Source organism: Silene latifolia, chromosome 2 (genome assembly GCF_048544455.1).
Source record: "Silene latifolia isolate original U9 population chromosome 2, ASM4854445v1, whole genome shotgun sequence".
NCBI classification, from domain to species: Eukaryota; Viridiplantae; Streptophyta; class Magnoliopsida; order Caryophyllales; family Caryophyllaceae; genus Silene; species Silene latifolia.
Window position 1 is genome coordinate 151,053,645 of NC_133527.1, and position 20,889 is coordinate 151,074,533.

Sequence of the window (20,889 nt, forward strand, 5' to 3'; positions counted from 1 at the left end):
AGATCCACATATTGCTCGTCCAATTGCTCATAAACGGTGGAGGTTGGGCGCAGTTATCCCTTGGTGAATAACCTAATGGAGGTTCAATCCCCCCATTCCTTTCTAAGAGTTGTGCGTTGGGTATAGGAAACCCACCTTGATTAGGTGTCATCCTACTGGCATCAAACGCTAGCCTTGGTGACCGAGTACCATTATAATCAACACCTCGCTCAACAGGCACACAACGCTGATGCCCATATACATTTTGGTTATTGCCCAAATGTCTTGATGATTCACCATATTCAAACATCCGATTTCTAACGCCGGATGGTCCGAATGGTGCCTCATATACTCTTGAATGAGTAGGTAAAGGATTTCGTGATCTAGGCTCACTACAACCAATGTTAAATATTCTAGGATCGCCCCTAATATGTTCTCCTTTGTTAATTCGAGCGTTCATCTCTTAGAATCAATCATCCAATAATCTACATAATCGCTCATTCAAGCTATTATGTTTATCTATCACTGACTCTAATTGGCTAATAACCTCTTGGGCGATATCACGTGATGAAAACATTTGAGTAGAGGTTAAGAGACTTTTCATCTCCTTTAACATCCTTACTAATTCCCTTGACTGATTATCCTCAAGGTTTTCAGCAATTGATCTCACAATATTTGTGAAAACTCTAGCATTTTCTTGAGTTAGAAGCCGGTAATGTTCATGAAAATCATTTCTCATAGCTTCCCTAACCTCGATCAACACATTGTTCAAATATCCTACATATTTCTTATGTAGTTTACGTAGATAACGCTTATTTGCATCATCTATGTCATCTACCACACTTCTAGTGTGATCAGATTCTTCATGTGCATTAAAAAATTCATCGTTAGGAGTAGACCTAGAACGAGGATTTTTCAAGTTCCTTTCAGGGGTAGTCTTCAATGAATCATTCCTAGATACTTTGCCTAAAGATGTTCTTTCAGTTGGATATTTTGTCCGTTACTTTGATCGTCTGATTCCCTCATTCTAGATTTAGATCTAGGTGAGTACATTTCCCGCTGTAATATGAGATTTAATATATAAGAAGGACCAATTATCTTAATCCTCCCACCGTGGTCGCCAAAAACTTGTTTGTGTGAAAACAAGATTAGTACCTTAAGGTGCCTTGGAGGTCGTAACTACCCTCCTACACTTTTTGATCCACCCTTTAATGTAGGGGTTTGAGCCACGGTTGCGTAATCTAATAAGTAGTGTTAAATTACTTATGATAATTTAGCGTTCAACAATGAATTATATAATTCTCAAACTTAAACACAGGAATTCCCAACGATACTTATATATCAAGAAGAATCCAATAACACAACATCAACTAGAGTCTTCATAAGAGTACTTGTGGATGCTAAATTATAAACTAAGGGATAGATGGCTGATTATCTCCATGACTGGATGGCTCGCCGTGCTACTTCTACTACTAATGCTACTCTACGCTACACCTAAGAGACTAATCTAAAGATAGACTAAATTGTAGTTGTTGTTGTTATTTGAGTTGTTGTCTTTGCTTGAATGAAATGACTCCTTATATATAGGCATCACCCGACTCTTTGGGAACTACTCCTTAGTGGGAACTGTAATACCACAGAATTCTAGGCATAGTGAACTCGGTCGAGTAGGTTGTACTCGACCGAGTGGGTCGTCGAGTGCTTTTAGACAGGATACTGTTTTGGGTGCACTCGGCCGAGTTGTGAGGAACTCGGTCGAGTAAGGCATACTCAGCAGAGTACATCATGTGCTCGGCCGAGTACCCGATCTAACGGGTTATTTTTCGATTTTTCGCGGTTTGATTAGAATGATAAGGGAGTTATATATTTCGCTAATCGGTTTTGTGAAACCTAAAAACAATTCTAATCTTCTCCCTAATCATTCTAATCATATACTAACATCTTTTGGATGGATTGTTAAGCTTTTGGAATCCGTGGTTCCGTGATTTACCGCATTAGTAAGTACTTGTTATCTCTGATCAGTTTTAATCACTTTTGTTAAGGATTAATTAAACCCTAATCTGAGTAATTAAGGGGAATGGTTTAATTAAGGATTTATCTTGATGCTAGAATTGTTGTATATGAATGTTAGGTGGAGATTTCGTAGAGGAACAGTTCTAGCCTCATTGTTGTGTTGATTTGCGGAGTTTACAAATAAGGTAGGGTTTTCCTACTCAATCTTTGTACGATTGGCTCAAGTATCGTGATATTGTGTGATTACATGTTGAGATAGTATTGTGGAGATTGATTTTTATTGGTATTATTGTTGTTGATTGTGGAGCCAATGTTGGAAGATGGTCTTCACCCCCATGTTTGCCTCTTGTGGCTCCCGTCACAAGGGGATGTATACATTAATGACTTGGGATTGCTCGTTGCGATGAGCGGGGCTTAGGTGGCAAGGCTGCGGTTTTCCACTGGCGGTGTGTGTACCTGTTGGCTGTTGCAATGGGTTACCTGGCAGATCTGGCTACGGCTCAGATAATGTACTTGGTGGTTGGAGATTGTGTTGGTACAGGATTGCGTGGATGGTTTATTGTTATTATTGTAGCTATGTTTATTGTGCAGTTGACTAACCCTTTTGATGTTGTTGCAAAACCTGCGGTAATTCATTTGGGGATAGTGAGCAGATATCTAGCAGGTTTTGGTTGCTTGAGCTCTCTTGCGAGATGGATGAGTTGTCGCTGAGTCTAGCTTTTGTCATACCTTCTGTTGATCGCTAGTAGACTTTATTTTATGACAGTTTGGTTGTATACATTTTTCATTTGAGGTTTTGGAGTTTATAACTTTAATTTATTCTACTTTATATATTTTTTGTTTCATTATGTTATATGTGATGCTTACTACCTCGGGTAACCTAGATGGTAGCACTCTCGTTTGCTAAGGTCGGTCTTGGTAAGACACTTTGGTAGATGGGGGTGTTACAGGAACTGGGAAGGCGGTTGATAAACCACCGAGTCTTCTTGAAGTTTTATCTGGGCGCTTATCATCCCCCTTAGCCCAGCGTTCCTCCTTTTGGACTTCTTAGACTCCGTTCGTCTTCAACTTGGATTAACACAATTTATGTCCAATAACTTTATTCCTTAGTTTTCATACCGACATACCCTTAAAATAATAAATTTAGTATCTTAATTAAGTTAGGCGTCAACAATCTGTGTCCTACGGGAGGATGTCCTTCTTACACTCAGACCATCCTCAAGCAGTGGTCGAGCTAACTATGTCCCGACCCGATTTTACTCTTAATCTCACTTATTAACATTGACCCATTTTCACCCTCCCAAGCAAAAGGTCGTGATCTAGGTCATCAACCCAATCATTATCCACTTTAGAACATTCTCAATCATTTTCCACATTCTCTACCCCATTTTTCTCTCTCTTACTTTTACAATTATTTTTCCTAACATTTTATAAATATAGTTAGTTTCTATTATTGTAAATATCTTAATATAAAAAAAACTACCCCAATATTCTACGACTATATTAATCTTATGGCGTACTTTACGGGAAAAAATATTAAATAACGTTATAATTTCGAAAAGTGATTAGACGATTTCATTAACAATTAAAAAAAATTATTGAAAAACATGATTCGACATATAAAATACCGCATACATAATTAAAAAAATATTAAATACTACGAAATGATAAAATGCATTAAAAGCAACATCTAGCTACGAAAATTTTCTCAAATATGCTCAATAAGATCATTTTTCAAAGCGTTATGAGTGGCATGATCACGAATCTCGCCATGAATTTCTACAAATCGTTCTTGGGTCGACCTTTTACGACGATGATATTCATAGTGGGCATCACTAGCTGAACTCGGATTATCTTCCTTAAACTCTTCGATCATGCTTTCATAGTTAAGATAAGTTTCTCGTTCATCTTCAACTATCATATTATGCATAATAATACAAGTCATGAGAACCTTCTCCATCATAACTGGATCCCAAAGAAGACAAGGGCGTTTGATATACGCAAATCGAGCTTGTAGAACACCGAAATTAAGCACGCTCCACATCTTTTTGACAACTCTCTTGTCGAGCTGCAAATAGCCGATACTTTTGAATTTGAGGAGTATTAATTGATTTAACAAATGTTGCCCAACCCGGATATATACCATCAGTAAGATAATATCCCATATTATACTTCGTACCATTAACTGTGAGATTAACAGCTGGGGCAGATTCTTCTAACAATTCATTAATTTGAAATATCAAGTTTTTGACTTGATTGGCTACCCGATAATAATTCGGTAAAAGTTGGAGTACTTTGATTTAAATCGAAAGTTGAATTGTTTGGAGATAAATAATAATCGGTGCCATAATTTGAAATATCATATTCATTTAAATCCATAACTTTTAGGAAAATTTGAGATGTGTTTGGAATTTTTTTTATTGTGAGTGATTAAAATTGTGATGGAAGAAATTCTCTTTTTATAGATTTTTTTTTTTTAAATTTAAAAAATAAAAAGTTAATTAATGTGTTTTAAATTTTATTGTTGGTAGGTATAGATATTGAAGTTGGAGAAGAGAATAAATTGAAGGAGGAGATGTGAATTGAAGATGGAGCACGGATAAAATGCCGAGAAATTGAAGAGCTATTGAGTAGAGTAGAGTGTAAAGTAGTGTAGAGTACTTTTTTTTTATTGTTTTATAATTGTTAAACCAATAAGAAATTAACACATAAAAGTTCAATAAGATCATCTCTTTTGATAAACCTTGGACAAATTGATCATTTCTTGTTTTTGGTCCCAAATTACACATTTGGTCACACATTAACAATGTTAATTACTTGATTAACTATGACCAAGCAAGATCATGACCATGCATGGGGATAATCTCAGAGGAGAAGCATCATCTTCATCATTTTTATTTTGGTCCTCCTTCTTTAAATACACAAATTCTCACTTGTAACGGACACTATCCGTCACAAGTGAGTGATAAGTCACCTCCCTCTCACACAAATGCAAATAGGAGGTAAGTGAGGAGCTCCATTTGCCCTCCCACTTGTGAGAGGGAAGTGATCCATCACTCACTTGTAACAGATAGTGTCCGTCACAAGTGAAACTAGTTGCTTTAAGGCCCTGTTCTTTTGGACTGAAACTAATCTGATCTGAATTGAACTGAACTTATAGGATCGAATCGAATCGAATCGAACTTATAGGATCTCGAATCGAATCGAACTTATAGGAGCCGAATCGAATCGAACTTATAGGATCGAAATGAACTTAAATTAAGTGAGGTATAGGATCGAATCGAACTTATAGGATCGAATCGAATTGAATCGAACTTATAGGATCGAATCGAACTTATAAGATCTCGAATCGAATCGAACTTATAGGATCGAATCGAATCAATCAACTTATAGGATTCGAACTAAATGAATCAACTTATAGAATCTGAAGTGAACTTAAATTAAGTGACTTTAAGTCTAAAAGAACAGGGCCTAAATATAAGAAGGACGTTCTATCGGAAAACATAAATATTTTCCCGATTAGGATATGTGAAGTCAGAAATTGCCTCGTAATTAACAGGAATCAAAGAATTAAAGGCACGTCATTTGTAAAGTATTGAGTCCGAATCAAAGAATTAAAGGCACGTCATTTGTAAAGTATTGAGTCCGCTTGTTACGGTATTTATGAGAGTTAGTACAAACCAGACATATGCAGATTTTGAAACGTGAAGATGCCCACCTACTGTGGCCCCAAACTTTGTCTCCTACCATTTGCACTTGCTGCACTTTAATGATCTCAGTTATCAGTATACATCAACTCTATACGCAAAGAATAACACAAATTCTTATTTAAAACCAATATTTACCTACTTTAAATTTTTTAATTTAAAACAGATATTACCGTCTTAACGAATACGGCTAAATATCTAGCTGATTGGAGAAAAGTAAATCTTAGCCACGAGGTAAAGAATTTTTCAACCTTATAATTTGCACTTTCGTAGCGAATATATAAAAAATTAAAAAGGATATGTTATATACGAATATTTCCGTCTTAAAAGTGAAACAGGCTAATATTGTATTTAATTTAAAAGTAAAACAGTTCAAATATTACACCATTTGTTTGTTTAGATAAGACAATTATTTTGCTAATATCTAGAAACTTTTCTTTTGTCTTATTCTAACTATTTGATCCGTCTTAAGCTTAAAATGGGCTAACCTGTCTTAAATGAGAATTTTTGCATACAAAACATGAATATAAGTACTTATGTAAGGCAGTTTTATACATATTTTATCGTAAAACGAAATTTTTTAGTGAGCAAATTAATTTCTAGATTATTTATTCTATTTTTGATAAGGTACGAAAATAAATTAGACCGTGGATCTTTTCAAACAAAATATCTTATGTTTTTTTTTTTTGATAAAACCGACCTACAGAGAGTAGAGCCGAGGAACAAAAACCACAAAATAGTACAAACAAACTGTTAAACACCAAAGGAACGAAAAGAACAAGTATTAAACTCTAATTTGCCTCCTCTTCTCCTTCCAAGTGCGGATGACTTTCCAATTGCAAATCCAATCCTCAACGGAATATGGCAGATTCTCCTTCCAGGCCTTACTCCAACAACCAACTCTCAGGATGATCCTCTCCTTCATATGCGACCAGTCAGGGGTTTTTTGTTCAAAAATAATCGTGTTCCTCAATTCCCAAAGACTAGTAACGACCGCAATGAAAAAAGCGTCCCAAAAATATCTTAATCTTATGTTTAATCACAAAAACAAACATTTGCTTTATTTTCTTCTCACAAAATAAAACAAATATAAACAATTCAATGGTACCGAGTAAAGTATAGGTAAATCATTATAGAATAAAACATTGACGTATTTTTTTTGTAAAGAAAACTACAAGGACGATTTTTATGATGACGAGATTTAAACTCATATTATGGGTATGTAGTAGTGTCACTCCGGAGGACTTTGCTAACTAAGATAGTTGATTAATATTACATGATATTATTCAGATGTAAAAGCCCTCTAAAAAGACCTCAATCATTCACTCCCATTATTGCTCAAAACCACTTACAAATCTCAAAAAAAAGTACGTACATATATTTTTATTTTTTTTCCCTCATCTTGAGTTAGCTAAACACAAATGGAGCAACAACATTCAAACAAAACTCAACAAAAATCAAGAATCAACACAAAAATTGCACTACAAATAACACTTCCATTAATACTATTTGCTACAATATCCATACAACTCTCCAAGAATCTATGCTTCAAAAAAGCACCAACTCCTACTATGAATTTATACCTTGAACAACAAGTAAAGACTATAAACCCGAGAGCGATAATCAAAAGATGTGATCTTTTTTCGGGTCAATGGATCCCGAATCCGGATGCTCCGTATTATACAAATAATAGTTGTGGAGTTATCCAAGAACATCAAAATTGTATGAAATTTGAGAGGCCTGATATTGGGTTTATGAAGTGGAGATGGAAGCCTAATGATTGTGATTTGCCCATTTTTAATGCTAATCTTTTTTTGGAGATTGTTAGGAATAAATCTTTGGCTTTTCTTGGTGATTCTGTGGCTAGAAATCATATGCAATCCTTAATTTGCCTTTTGTCCCAGGTATACCCTTTCTTTATTTTTACTTCATTCTTGTATAAGACGGTTTTTGTATAACTTACCCCATATATTTTGACTAAATACTAAGAAGAGTGTGATTTTTTTAAGTATTTTTGGATACTAATCTAGTGATTTAATTTGAGGAATCTGGTCAATTTATATTCTAGACAATTAAAACTATGGGTATCAATAAACAATACCAAATCATTTTCTTAATCTGATAGTATAATTGTACTAGTTGTTTAGTGAATTAGAGATTAGTTTCTGGGTGAAGAATAAATATGTATTTAATTTGAATTAATATTGTGATAAATGTAAATATGTAATTTTCTAAACAACTTAAAAGATCAATATTGGAGTAAGTGTCGGCAAGAAAAGGACAAAGAGAGTTGCAGTGAAAATTTACTGTTTGGGGGTAGTGTACTATATATGTTTACCATAATGAGGTAAAGTTAAAATTTAGTCTTCTGTCAGTCCAGTGTATGTAAAAATCTGAAAGTATGATGTGTGCAAAGTTAAAGTAGATTTAGAAATTGGAATCTCCAAATATAAGGCAATGATGATCCTATCATAACATACTCTTACTACATTTTTGGGGTAATCAATAAGTAGACTTCAAAATCTAGTAATGATCATTTGATTTGCTGGTCGATCTACTAAATCCGTCTTAAAAAAAAAAAAAAAGATTTGCTGCTCTTATTTGATTCATGTCATTTATGACATTGTGATTTGCTAGTCCACTACTTCCTTGGATCTGGCATTCTTCACCGCCATATACAGAATAATACTCCCTCCTATTCTACATAAACTTCCCCCTTTCCTTTTTCATCTATTCACAATACCTTCCCTATTTTCCTATTTAGTAAAGTTTTATACTTATTTTAATGACCTTACCCCCACAACAATACTCCCCCTCACCCACAACAATACTTATTTTAATCAACTTACCCCACAATAATACTTATTTTAATCACCCCATCCACAATAATACCCAGAATACCTTCCCTCTCTCTAATTACCAAACCCCACTACAATACTTTAACTTATTTTAATCCCTCTCCTTAATTCTAGTGCCCCCCATACATAGGAAAGTTTATCTAGAATAGGAGGGAGTAATAAAGTAAAAAAAAAACTCGGTTTTAGTTGCTATGGTCAAACTACAAATGCTCGAGATTTTCCTTAGTAATGTCGATTGTCGATGGTGGTCCATCATATGTTATCATGGCTATATGACTTACTTTTGAGTCACCTTTTCCTCCTAAATTGTCTCACACGTAAACACATTAATTTTAATTAAGAATCTAATAACACCACTTTTATTCAACCATCAACTAAACAATTGTAAAAGAATTGGCGTATGTGAATATGTGATTAAATATTAATCTTCCATTTTGATGCTATTTCGTGTAGTTAAAAACCCGTCTTACAAAATAATTTGGGTTACGTAGTGGACTTAATTGTTTTGGTCACTAAATACAGGTGGAGAGCCCAACAGATGTATCAAACTCAAAAGATGATAATTTCAAACGATGGCACTTTGAGACCTACAATTTTACTCTCGCTATTCTATGGAGTCCGTATCTGGTAAAAGCACAAGACAATGATCCAAATGGTAAAACAGGGAAGAGCTTTTACGGGCTCTATCTAGACGAGCCTGATGAGGTCTGGAAAGCCCAAATTGACGAGTTCAACTACATCATCATATCCGCTGGCCATTGGTTTTTCCGGCCCATTATATACTACGAGAATCGACATTTCATGGGGTGTCGATATTGTGAAATCGATAATCTTACTGAATACTCCCTCACGTTTGGGTATCGAAACGCGTTTCGGACTGCTTTTCGGGCCATTTTGGAGAAGGAGAGTTTCAAGGGGACGGTTTATATGAGGACATTTGCTCCCGCCCATTTTGAAGGAGGGGATTGGGAGCATGGTGGAGATTGCACAAGGAAAAGGCCTTATAATACTACTGAAGTAACTTTGGAAGGGGAAAACTTGGACTTGTATAAGACCCAAATGGAAGAGTTCAAAGAGGCTCAAAAGTTAGGCGCCAAACGTGGTTTAAGATTCCGACTCTTGGATATGACCCAACTCATGTTGATGAGGCCAGACGGGCACCCGAGCAAATATGGGCGACCGGCCAAATACAATGATATATGGCCTAGTGATTGTGTGCATTGGTGTTTACCTGGGCCTATTGATAGTTGGAATGATTTCTTGCTCGAGATGATAAAAACGGAAGGGTTCGATACTGAAATCCCGTCATTAGGGAAGTGATTGTTATCAAGGATGAGATATACTGTATTCTTTTTAAATGAGAACTTGGGAGTATAAAACTCTTGGGTGTATACAAAAGTCAATTTTTTTATAGAAAGATTACAAATGAGTTTAATTTTATGTGCTCAGAGAGCTGCATGCCTGCTAAAGGTCGTCGACAATTTACTAATTATCGTCGACAATTTTAATGAACTTCCAAAACTACCCCTCCCTCACACTCCCCCTTATATTTTTTCCGTCTTGTTTTGTTTTCGTAAAAAAATAATTAATAATTACTAATAAACCCCGTTCGGGGATAGTTCGTTTTATTTTAATTTTTTAATTTATTGAAATTTATTTTAATTAGCGATTATCGGTCCACGCACCCAAAACTAATTTAAGATGGAAATTAATAATTTTTTTTTAAAAAAAAAATTTGTTGAAAAAGGGCCCGAACAAAGAAATTTTTCGTCCAGACCAAGGTCCGGACAAAGAAATTTTTCGTCCAGACCATGGTCCAGACAAAAATATTTTTCGTCGGCCAGTCCAGACGGAAAATATTTTCGTCAGACCAGTCCAGGTCCGAAAAATATTTTCGTCCGGAAAAAAAAAATTTTTTTTTTTAAAAAAAAAAAATTTTTTTTTCCGGATTAAAAATATTTTTCGTCTGGACTGGTTCTGACGAAAATATTTTCCGTCCGGACTGGGTCCGGACGAAAAATATTTTTTTGTCTCGGACCATGGTCCTGGATTTAAAATTTTGTCCTATTTTCTGGTCCGGACGAAAAAATGTTTTAAATCCCGGAAAAAAAAAGTTTTTTTTTTTTTTTTTTTTTTTTTTTTTTTTGAGAAAAAAAAACATTTTCTGACTTAGATTAATTTTTGGTGCGGTAATCGATAATCGCTAAGTTCTCGTTCATGTTGTTAAGTACAAATCCCGCTTTTTTTTTTTTTTTTTGAAAAACCGTCTTTTTTTTTTGTTTGAAAGATTTTAGTGAGACGGAAATTACATTTTAGTGAGACGGAAATGGAGTTATGTTATGAAGGGCAAACTTGGAAATTTACATTAAATGTCGACGATAATTAGTAAATTGTCGACGACATATAGCAGGACCCTTGTGTTATTCAGGGTCCAATATGACACTGGACGACCCATCGGACCGGCTGTCAGGCATTTAAAAGAGGCAGGTACGGACAATGCAAATAAAAACTTTTCATAGACCCAACACTCCGACGCATCCCAACCCCAATAACTTGCTTGTCAGGCCTCATCCCACATCTGATCATGCACAGAGGTCAGCACAATAAAACCGGACAGAAATCAATGGTTCTTGCAAAATTGCAAGCAGCTTAGGACTGAACGGTACAAAGTAATCCAATAAAAATAAAATGAATTTTCATACATTAAGCCATTAAGGGTGATACAATGTATTCTACGTTTCTACATATGAATATTTGCACAAGAATAATCCATTTGACAAAATTTCTAAGAGAAGACCCTCTCAAAAGAAAGAGATCTTGATAAAAACTATAACATGCAATAAAAATATATAAAGCACAAAAGATGACCTTATGAGCCTGAGCCTTTGTCGTTGTTCAGCTCGACCGCCAGTGTGATATGGGAGTTTGTTATGACCATATAAGTCAGTGTCATCAAAGTCGTAAGCACTACTTGAGCCACCTCTTGCAAAACGGTTCCTAGCGGCATTGGCTTCTCTGTTGCCATTCTCGACCCTCCTCCACATTCCGTTCAATCTTTCAAGTTCCTTCTCCTTTAGATGTATTTCATTCACAAGGGCTTCTGCTTGAGCCTGCAACAAGTTCAACCATATCACATTTACGTTTTATGCTCTGAAATATACTACATCCATCCCATTTTCATCGTGCCTATCTGACTTTATTAGTCGATTGTTATCAACTTTGGCAATTAACATCTCTAGATATATGTTGATGTACAAGGTAAAAGTCGTCACATTTCTTTTGTCAAAACTACTTCGTACTACTCTTCATTTATCCGGTTTGAAAGTTGACGCTATTATATGTAAAACGAGTATGCTAGTCAAAGTTTACATTGGTTGACCGCAGAAACCAGAAGGGATATTATAAATGGGACAGCATAGAGAAGTTACTGACCTGTTTTGCTGCTAGTTGCTGTATTAAGCTATGAAGCTGCTTATCCAATGCCTTTTCTCTCTGAGCTGCAAAATATCGTTTTCACAAAGTCAACAAAGCTTGACAATGGCAACACTTCCATATTATCCACATGCCAAGACACATATACTCGTGGAAGAGTGCAATGAAACCTTTCTGAAAGTGTCATCACAAGTTACAAGAGTAAGAGTTTGTCTTAACCATAACATTATAGTGTGACAATCTCAAGGTAGAGCTTCTCAATAGAAGTAAGAGTTTCTAGGTTGATATATCAGCGAGAAAGTGAAACGGTATGTGAATGAAATATGAACCTGGAGATGGTGACTTCAGTGCTTTCTCTTGAAGTTCAGCCCATTTCTTCTCCAATGTCTGGATCCTATCCTCAGTCATTTGCTGACAGGGTTTAGAAAGGACAACTGAAACACTCAGGAGTGAACTTGAAATAAGCGACAAGAGTAACAAAGAGCATTAATCATCCTTCCTCCTTATCATATAAATATATAAATTATATCGACTGGCGTCACTCCCCCTGCCGTAAGTTAATTGAGACGGTCTTAAATACACAATTTATGTGAGATGGTCTTAAATTTGAGATCAACTCATTAATCCCATAATTACATGGGGTATACATACAAATATGGGTTCGTCTCACATGTATGACTGTCTCATACACGACTCGCTGATAATGCTGATATTGTTTTGTAAATTGACAATTATCACGAGGGACATTAGACTATATTCCTTCCTGACTCTTCTCATTAATTTTTAACATCGGTTGTCCTTTTAACAACACGGCACTCGAAGTCCATAAGTATAACATACCAATTCTTTCTTCTTGTTTTCCAGCTTTTCCATCAAAGCAGAATTTGAAGTGTCTCCTTTATCTTCATTTTCCATTTTTTGGTCGGACTCAGCTGAAGATTCATCAGATTGGCGAATACTTGAAGCCTTATGCATATTTTGCAGCTCAGCTTTCAAACTCTCCTCGATTAAATCCATTTCCTATAAATATAGCAGAGGAAACAGTCTGACAATAAATTTGATAACACGGACGATGGATGAACATAGTAGTCTTTGTTTTCTACTTAGTGGAGAAGACTTATTGCAGCACCGTTGTTCCGGTAACACTTTAATTGTGTTTGGTTCCATGTACTGAAAAAATCAGATGTGTGATGTACTCCGTAATGGATTGCATATACATAAATGTGAGAGAGGAGTAACAACTAAATCTAGTTATAACATAAGTTGAAGTTGAACTGGAGCATCTCTTAGTAAATCAAGAGATAAATTCACGTACCCTACCCTATTAGTCGCTCATCATGCTCCCTCACTTTCCACCCTTTTTCTTGAACGGAATTTAGTTATTCCATAGTAATTGAGTTACATATCTACGTCCCAACCAAACATAACCTTAACATTATCACAACGATATCCCACTATTTGCAGTGCGGGATTTGAAAGGAGGAGGAGGGATGCAATTTCCCTTGTTTGGATAGCGAGTTGGGTTAGGGGGAGATGGACAGTTACTCCATTTTCCTTCATAAAAGTCAAATTAAAATCCCCCCAATATGGAAAAGACTAGGAGGAAAAACCCAAGGTTCCATTTTCCCTTCGCTCATTAAGTTCTTGACCAAACAATGCCTAAATAGTAAAAAGAAAACATGGGATCAAGTGGTCAACAACTCTTCATGTCAAATAATAAAAGAAGACAACATCATTTTAATACAAAAGTACTTTCAGTTAAAATTAGGTTCAGAAAAGTATCAGGAATCTGAAGAAAGATGATAAAAACAAATAATAAAACAGTTGGAAAACCAGTGAATCAAACTATCAAAAAACGCACAACAAAGAACATGCAAAACCGCCTTACACAAGAATCCGTGAAACCAATTAACTTCAGTAATGCATTGTACCTCCAACTTCTTTCGCAATTCTTCAATCTCCTCCAACTTCTCTTGAATCTTCGTGTGGCAGTTTGATACTTCATTTTCCAAAGCAGAATTTTCTTCTAGCAGTTTTGCTTCCCTGTTTTGTGCCTGGCCAGCAAAAAGGATTCACAAAATAAGTCAACAAGAGAGAGTTTCCACCATTGCACTGAAGTACTGGCCACATCTGAAACTTGGTATTTTGAAACTTAATTCCACTCATTTAGTCATTTTTGGGTAGTATTTCATCATCATCAAAACATCAACGCACATACCAAAAATTCCAAACTTTAAACGCATCGATGAAAAAGGTGATTGCTTTTGCAATTAAAATTGGAAACTTAGAAAAGGTGAATCAGCTCAAATGAACGGACCAGCATTGTGCGCTAAGCGTCAAAGTGAGCCGCTTGGTATAATTGGACTGTTCTGCTGACACAAAACCTTGCCCTGAGTCGTACATGACCGCCCAAAATTTTCAGAGCAAAAGTGCACATCTTATATTATGGTGATCAATATGACAAGCTCTGCGTTCCTTAGAGGTAAGGCCAATAATCATACATGATCGCACAAAGTGTGGGAGACATTGAGGCACTGGAGTAATGATATAATAAGCTCATAAATGAACCTAAGACACTACTAAACAAAATAACCTGCAACTCGAAAAAATTCCGAGAAATAATCGTCAACGAAGAACAAATTAGCAGAGAAACAACTGAAATGCTGAAAATGAGAGATTAAAGTCGTTTTCCAAAATTACCATTGCAAAAGCCAAAAAGAAGACATATACTGTATCATTCATCGCGAATCAATCAATTTTCCGAAAAATCACAACTTGCACTCAGAAAACCCTAAAATTCCACTATCAATCACAAAAAATAAATTAATTGCCCAAATAATCACAAAATTAGGACAAAATCGACAAATGAAACACCAAATCGCTTCCCAAAATTACCAAAAAAAAAAAAATAACAATTACTGAATGAACGCATCAAATCACAAAAAAAGTAAAAAGAACCTGTTGACGAGTGTCAGAATGGGAATTAAGCTGAAGAGCAAGGGCAGCATTGGAAGAAAGGGAATGAGCGTGAAGATGAGGAAGACGAAGAGAGATATCAGATGGAGGTATTCTTAACCGTAAATCTTGAATGGAACGGGTGAGAGAAGCTGCTTTGAGATTGAGTTGTGTTAGATATTGTTGTTGATCAGGTGTTAGTATGAGTGGTATTGAATCTTCACCGTCTGATCTTTCTTCTTCTTCATGACCTACTACGTCTGCTGCCCATGCTAGTAATCCCGCCATTTCTTTCTTTCTCCCTTGATCAGATCAGAGGTTACTCATTACTGTCACTTAATTTGTTTTTCGTGCAAAACTATCAGTCTTGTTGCTGCCGAGTTGGGACTAAGGGTGTTAACGAGCCGAGCCGAGCCCGAACTTGGCCTTGCTCGGCTTGTGCCCATAAACTAAAACTCGAGTTTGAGCCGTTCTCGAGCTTACCCGAACTTGAAAAAATTGTGCTCATTATCAAGCTTGCGAGCTTTAATGCGAGCTCGAGCCAAACTCGAGCTCAACTTGAGCCTATATATAATTGTTGAATTGTGTTTTTTTTTTTCTCTTTCGATATGTTCAATAACAAGGCTCGAAAATTTTATATACAAATATTGGAAAATCAATAAGACATTTTTGATATGTGTGATACAAATATATAATCATGACAAAACATTTTTATAAAATATGAGTAATATCTCTGATAGAATATATTCCCATAACTTGTTAATGTGTCAGGATACAATATATATATACGGAGTACAACTAGGGCTTACAGTATGAACGCAATCACAACTATATACGTAAATATATCGGTACAATATTATTTACTAATACACCCCCTCAGTCGAAGCGGGAGGAACACGGACGTTGAGGCTGGCACGGAACTGATTAAATAGCTGACGAGGAAGTCCTTTCGTGAAGATATCTGCGTATTGAAACGAAGACGGGACGTGAAGTACGCGAACCTTACCAAGCTGTACCTGTTCACGCACGAAGTGTATATCAATCTCGATGTGTTTTGTGCGCTGGTGCTGAACAGGATTGCGCGACAAGTAGACAGCTGAAATGTTGTCACAATAAACAAGAGTGGCATGGCGAATAGGCATGTGAAGTTCAAGAAGTAAATTACGCAGCCATGTCGTTTCAGCTACAGCATTGGCAACACCCCTATATTCGGCCTCTGCACTAGAACGGGAGACGGTGGCTTGTCGCTTGGAGGACCAAGAGATCAAGTTGTCACCTAAGAAGACACAGTACCCAGATGTAGAGCGGCGAGAATTAGGACACCCGCCCCAGTCGGCATCAGAATATGCAATAAGTTTATGAGACTTGGAGACGGAGAGCGATAGGCCATGCTCCAGCGTGCCCTTAATATAACGCAAAATGCGTTTAAAAAAATGCATATGGGGCACACGTGGGTCGTGCATAAAGAGGCAAACCTGCTGAACCGCATAAGAGATATCAGGGCGAGTAATAGTGAGATATTGGAGTGCACCTGCAAGACTACGATAAAGAGCGGGGTCAGCAACGGGAAGGCCATCCGTGGCACTCAATTTAGACGAGGTATCAACCGGGGTGGCGGATGAATTGCAACCCGTCATAGCAGCTCGGGCGAGAATGGACTTGGCGTATTGTCCCTGTGACAAGAATAAACCATTTTTGGAACGTGTGACAGATATGCCAAGGAAGTGATGGAGAGCACCCAAGTCTTTCATAGCAAATTCACGAGACAGTGAGGCTTTGATTTGCTGCAAAAAAATAGTCGTGGAAGCAGTAATAACAATATCATCAACGTATAGTAATAAGTAGGCGGTGGCAGAACCTTGTTGATATATGAATAACGATGCATCACAACTACTGCTACGGAACCCCTGTGAAATAATGAAGGTAGCAAAGCGTTGGTACCACGCACGTGGTGCCTGTTTGAGACCGTATAAGGATTTTCGTAGTCGGCAGACATGATGAGGACGGTCACGGTCAACAAACCCAGGGGGTTGATGCATAAAGACAGTCTCGTGGAGGTCACCGTGTAAGAAAGCATTCTTGACATCCAACTGATGGATAGGCCAAGAGCGTGAAACAGCGAGGCTTAGCACGGTCCTAATCGTGGTAGGCTTAACAACGGGGCTAAAGGTCTCATCACAGTCGATGCCCACTTGTTGAGTTTTGCCATTAACAACAAGGCGCGCTTTGTGGCGCTCAAGACTACCATCGGAACGAAATTTATGGCGAAAGAGCCACATACACCTAATCACATGAGCATCCGAGGGACGGGGCACCAAATCCCAGGTATGGTTATCAATAAGAGCACGATATTCGGTGTTCATAGCGGCATTCCATTGCGGGTCACGAAGGGCGTCATGAGGTGATTTGGGCAGTGGGGAGGGCGATTGGGCGAGTAAATTGAGCCTGTCAATGGGTTTGAAGATGTCGTGGTGAGCACGAGTGCGCATGGGATGAGTAGTGAGAGGTGGGGGTGGAGGTGGAGTTGGAATGTTGGGGGTGGCAGTTGTTGTGGAGGACGGTTGGGTTGGGGTAGAATGAGGTGTGGTAGGAGGAGAGTGAGGTGGTGGGGTGGGGTTAGATAAAGGTGAAGAGGTCTGGTTAGATGGGGTAGCGGGTTGGGCAGGGGTGGTTGGTTCGGTGTCGGGAACAGGGGAGGGGGAAGGCTGGTCGTGGTCAGGTGGTGGTGTCGGGTAGGCAAAAGAGTCAGCGGGTAAGGAGGGGGCAAGAAATTTGTAGGTGTCGGGTTGGGCTGGGGCATGGTCTGCGAAGGGAAAGACGTGCTCATCAAACGTGACATGTCGAGACAACAAAATTTTACCTGTAGCGAGCTCAAGACACCGGTACCCTCGATAATTGGCGGGATAGCCTAAGAAGACACACTTGGTGGATTTGGGTTGTAGTTTGTGTTTGCGTGTGGCAGAAGTGTTAGGATAGCATAAGCATCCAAACACGTGGAGGTGGTTGTACGTGGGATGACGAAGATAGAGTGCGGAAGCGGGAGAGCGATAAGAGAGGAGTTTACATGGGAGGATGTTATGAAGATAAGTGGACGTGTGCAGGGCATCGACCCAAAACGTGGGGGGTAGGGACGCATGAAGAAGCATGGTGAGGGTCATTTCGTTAAGACGACGAATCATCCTTTCGGCTTTGCCGTTTTGTGAGGACGTGTGAGGGCACGAGAATCGAAGGGTGAGCCCGTGTTGTTGGGCGAGGTCATGGAATGAGGAGTTGTCAAATTCTCGTCCCATATCGCATTGAAAACTCTTAATTTCTTTAGAGAATTGTGTTTTAATTAAAGCTCGAAGAGTTAAGAATTTAGAGAAGGCTTCGGATTTAAATTTTAGGGGATAGACCCAAACATATTGAGAGTAATTATCAATGAGAACCATGTAGTATTTGAAGCCGGTTTTACTAAGGATGGGGGATGTCCACAAATCGCAATGTATAATGTCAAACGGGAAATAGAAAGCAGTAGAATCGGTAAATGGAAGACGTTTGTGTTTGCCAATTTGGCATGAATGACAGAGTTTAGAGCGACGCTCTTTATTACATTAAATAAAATTCTTAGTACGAAGAAAATCAATAATATTAAATCCTGGATGGCCTAGGCGAGGGTGCCATAGGTCCAGGGCTGACTCGGCTAGAACAGTGATGGGCGGCTCTTTATTTGACGTAGCTGACACAGGGTAGAGAGTACCGGTACTATTGCTCCTCATTATCGTTGTCCCAGTCCGAATATCCTTCACAGAAAAACCATGCGGGTCAAATTCAACAGTTACATTATTATCCTTGGTAAATTGGCGCACGGATATGAGATTTTTAATTATATTCGGGGTGTAAAGGACATTTTTGAGGGAAAGGGTACGGTGAGGAAGGGTAAGGGTGGCGTGACCGGACTCGTGAACGGGTATGGATTTACCGTTACCAACATAAATAGACCGAATACGACTCAAATTGAAAGGAGGATTAAGTGTACCTTGCTCGGATGTCAAATGAGACGAGGCGCCTGTGTCCATAAACCAATTTGCAGCATCAGGTGGATAAAGAGACATCGTCTGAAAGGCTTGACCAAGGGTCGACGGTTCATACGATGGCGGGGCAGCAGGAGCAGCAAAGAAGGCCTGCCCGTAGGCAGGGGTAGCAGGAAAACGAGGTGGGGCCTGGTTGGGTTGGCGTGATGGTTGCGGCTGCCACGGGGAGACCCACCCTTGCTGAGTTGGGTAGGGACAAGGAGGGAGACCCCAAGGAGCAGGCCACGAAGCACCTGGCCACACGGGAACAGTGACAGTGGTCGGGGACGGTTGTTGGGTATAGCCGGACTTACCACCCCCTGAATTTCCATTCCCTTTGTCGCCTGAATTTCGCCAACCGCCGTTGCGACCGCCTTTCTGCTTGGAATTTCGCTGCTTGTTGTTCCAATTGTTACCACCACGAGAAGACGAGGCAGGTTCCGATGGTTCCACTTGTGCGGCAGGTGCTGCGAGTGCAGTGGGAGCAGAATCAGAGCGAGCCGACTTCCTCTGTTCTTCCAATTGGAGCATGCTGCGGGCTGTGTCGAATGTTGGAAGCGTTTGATTGATATACGCGCCAACTGTATCATACTCCCCTGGTAACCCTCGTACAAGTTGAAGGACTAGGCGTTGATCATCAACCTTACCACCCACGTCGTTGAGTTGTGTGGCAATATCCTTGAGACGCTGACAGTAGTCATCAAGGGACGAGGATTTTTCGAGAGAAGCATGGGTGAATTCATGTTCGAGGGCGGCGGCGCGATATCCCTTATTATTATGGAAATGATTTTTGAGTCGTAACCACGCCTCGTGGGCCGTGGAATCTGTCTCAAGGATGCGGAGGAGGAGATCGTCAGAGATGGACCCGTAGATCCACTGAAGAACATGAGCATCGATCTCGCTCCATTGACCATAATCGGGGTCTTGCGCGGCCGGAGGTTTTGTGCCATCGATGTGATGCAAAACCTTGTAACCCTTGGCATGGAGGGTGAAAAGTTTCACCCACGCGGAGTAATTCACCTTTACTTCGTCGAGCATGCGAACTTTGTTGAGAATATTCGTAACAGAGAACACCGGGTGGAGTGTGGACTTGCCAGAGGTGGCTCCATCACCGGTTGATTTGTCGCCTTTCGTCATGGCACTTAGCAGATGAAGAAGGTCGACGGCAGGAAAAAGGATGGATCGATTTGTGAGAGGTGAAAAACCCTAGATCGCTGATACCATGATAGAATATATTCCCATAACTTGTTAATGTGTCAGGATACAATATATATATACGGAGTACAACTAGGGCTTACAGTATGAACGCAATCACAACTATATACGTAAATATATCGGTACAATATTATTTACTAATAATCTCATCTAATTACACAAGTTCGAGCCGCTCACGAGCTTTTCGAGCCGAGCCAACGTTTGTTTGGCTTGACTCGTTAAGCTCTCGAGCCGAGCTCACACGAGCCGAGTTTTGACCGAGCTTTGACCGAGTCGAGCTCGAGTTGCTCGCGAGCTGTCTCGTCTCATTAACAACCTTAGTTGGGACTGGGGAATGGGGGTGTTCATTGGTCCAGGCTTGGCTTAGAAATCAATTGAACATTTTCAATTTCAAGGTAGTGGCTACAGTTCTCCAATCACCAAGAAAAGAAAACTTAAAAATAACGTTTTCAATTCAAAATTGAAATTATATATTTTTAGTTGTCGTAGAAAAGACCTGTGTATCGGGTTGTGTAATGTATATTTTGCAAATATGTTGAATTTTTTAATAATATTTGGTCATATATTATTATGTTTTGTAGGTAAAAAACGAGTTTGTTAAGAAGTTGCATTGCATGAAAGAAACGTATATTGAATAACGAGAAGGTGTAGAGTATTTGGTATAGTACTGATTTCGTG

The 20,889-nt window shown here is 38.6% G+C and overlaps 3 protein-coding genes across 3 annotated transcripts; 1 reads left to right on the top strand and 2 right to left on the bottom strand.

Annotated features, from left to right (window-relative positions):
• The first annotated feature begins 6,983 nt into the window (after window positions 1–6,983).
• On the top strand, window positions 6,984–9,997 carry LOC141643135 (protein trichome birefringence-like 19). The gene is made up of 2 exons (XM_074452172.1): window positions 6,984–7,603; window positions 9,080–9,997. The coding sequence occupies exons 1-2, from the start codon at window positions 7,121–7,123 to the stop codon at window positions 9,875–9,877; spliced, it is 1,281 nt and encodes a 426-aa protein (XP_074308273.1). The 5' UTR covers window positions 6,984–7,120; the 3' UTR covers window positions 9,878–9,997.
• Window positions 9,998–11,216: 1,219 nt separating this feature from the next.
• LOC141643131 (uncharacterized) lies at window positions 11,217–15,314 on the bottom strand. The gene is made up of 6 exons (XM_074452168.1): window positions 14,948–15,314; window positions 13,921–14,043; window positions 12,830–13,009; window positions 12,319–12,400; window positions 11,990–12,054; window positions 11,217–11,667 (listed from the first exon to the last, which is right to left on the bottom strand). Exons 1-6 carry the CDS (start codon window positions 15,230–15,232, stop codon window positions 11,359–11,361), a joined length of 1,044 nt encoding a protein of 347 aa, XP_074308269.1. The 5' UTR covers window positions 15,233–15,314; the 3' UTR covers window positions 11,217–11,358.
• A 3,223-nt stretch (window positions 15,315–18,537) lies between these two features.
• Window positions 18,538–20,133, bottom strand: LOC141641457 (uncharacterized). Its single transcript, XM_074450116.1, has one exon. It carries the CDS (start codon window positions 20,131–20,133, stop codon window positions 18,538–18,540), a length of 1,596 nt encoding a protein of 531 aa, XP_074306217.1.
• Window positions 20,134–20,889: the final 756 nt, after the last annotated feature.

Bases quoted from the DNA above. Each gene is read 5' to 3' on its own strand.
- LOC141643135 (XM_074452172.1), top strand. From the start codon at position 7,121: ATGGAGCAACAACATTCAAACAAAACTCAACAAAAATCAAGAATCAAC. The intron at 7,604-9,079 runs GTATACCCTTTC...CACTAAATACAG, and splicing joins TAATTTGCCTTTTGTCCCAG to GTGGAGAGCCCAACAGATGT.
- LOC141643131 (XM_074452168.1), bottom strand. From the start codon at position 15,232: ATGGCGGGATTACTAGCATGGGCAGCAGACGTAGTAGGTCATGAAGAA. The intron at 14,044-14,947 runs GTTCTTTTTACT...TTTGCTGGCCAG, and splicing joins ATTCTGACACTCGTCAACAG to GCACAAAACAGGGAAGCAAA. The intron at 12,401-12,829 runs GTATGTTATACT...AAACCCTGTCAG, and splicing joins AAAACAAGAAGAAAGAATTG to CAAATGACTGAGGATAGGAT.
- LOC141641457 (XM_074450116.1), bottom strand. From the start codon at position 20,133: ATGACGAAAGGCGACAAATCAACCGGTGATGGAGCCACCTCTGGCAAG.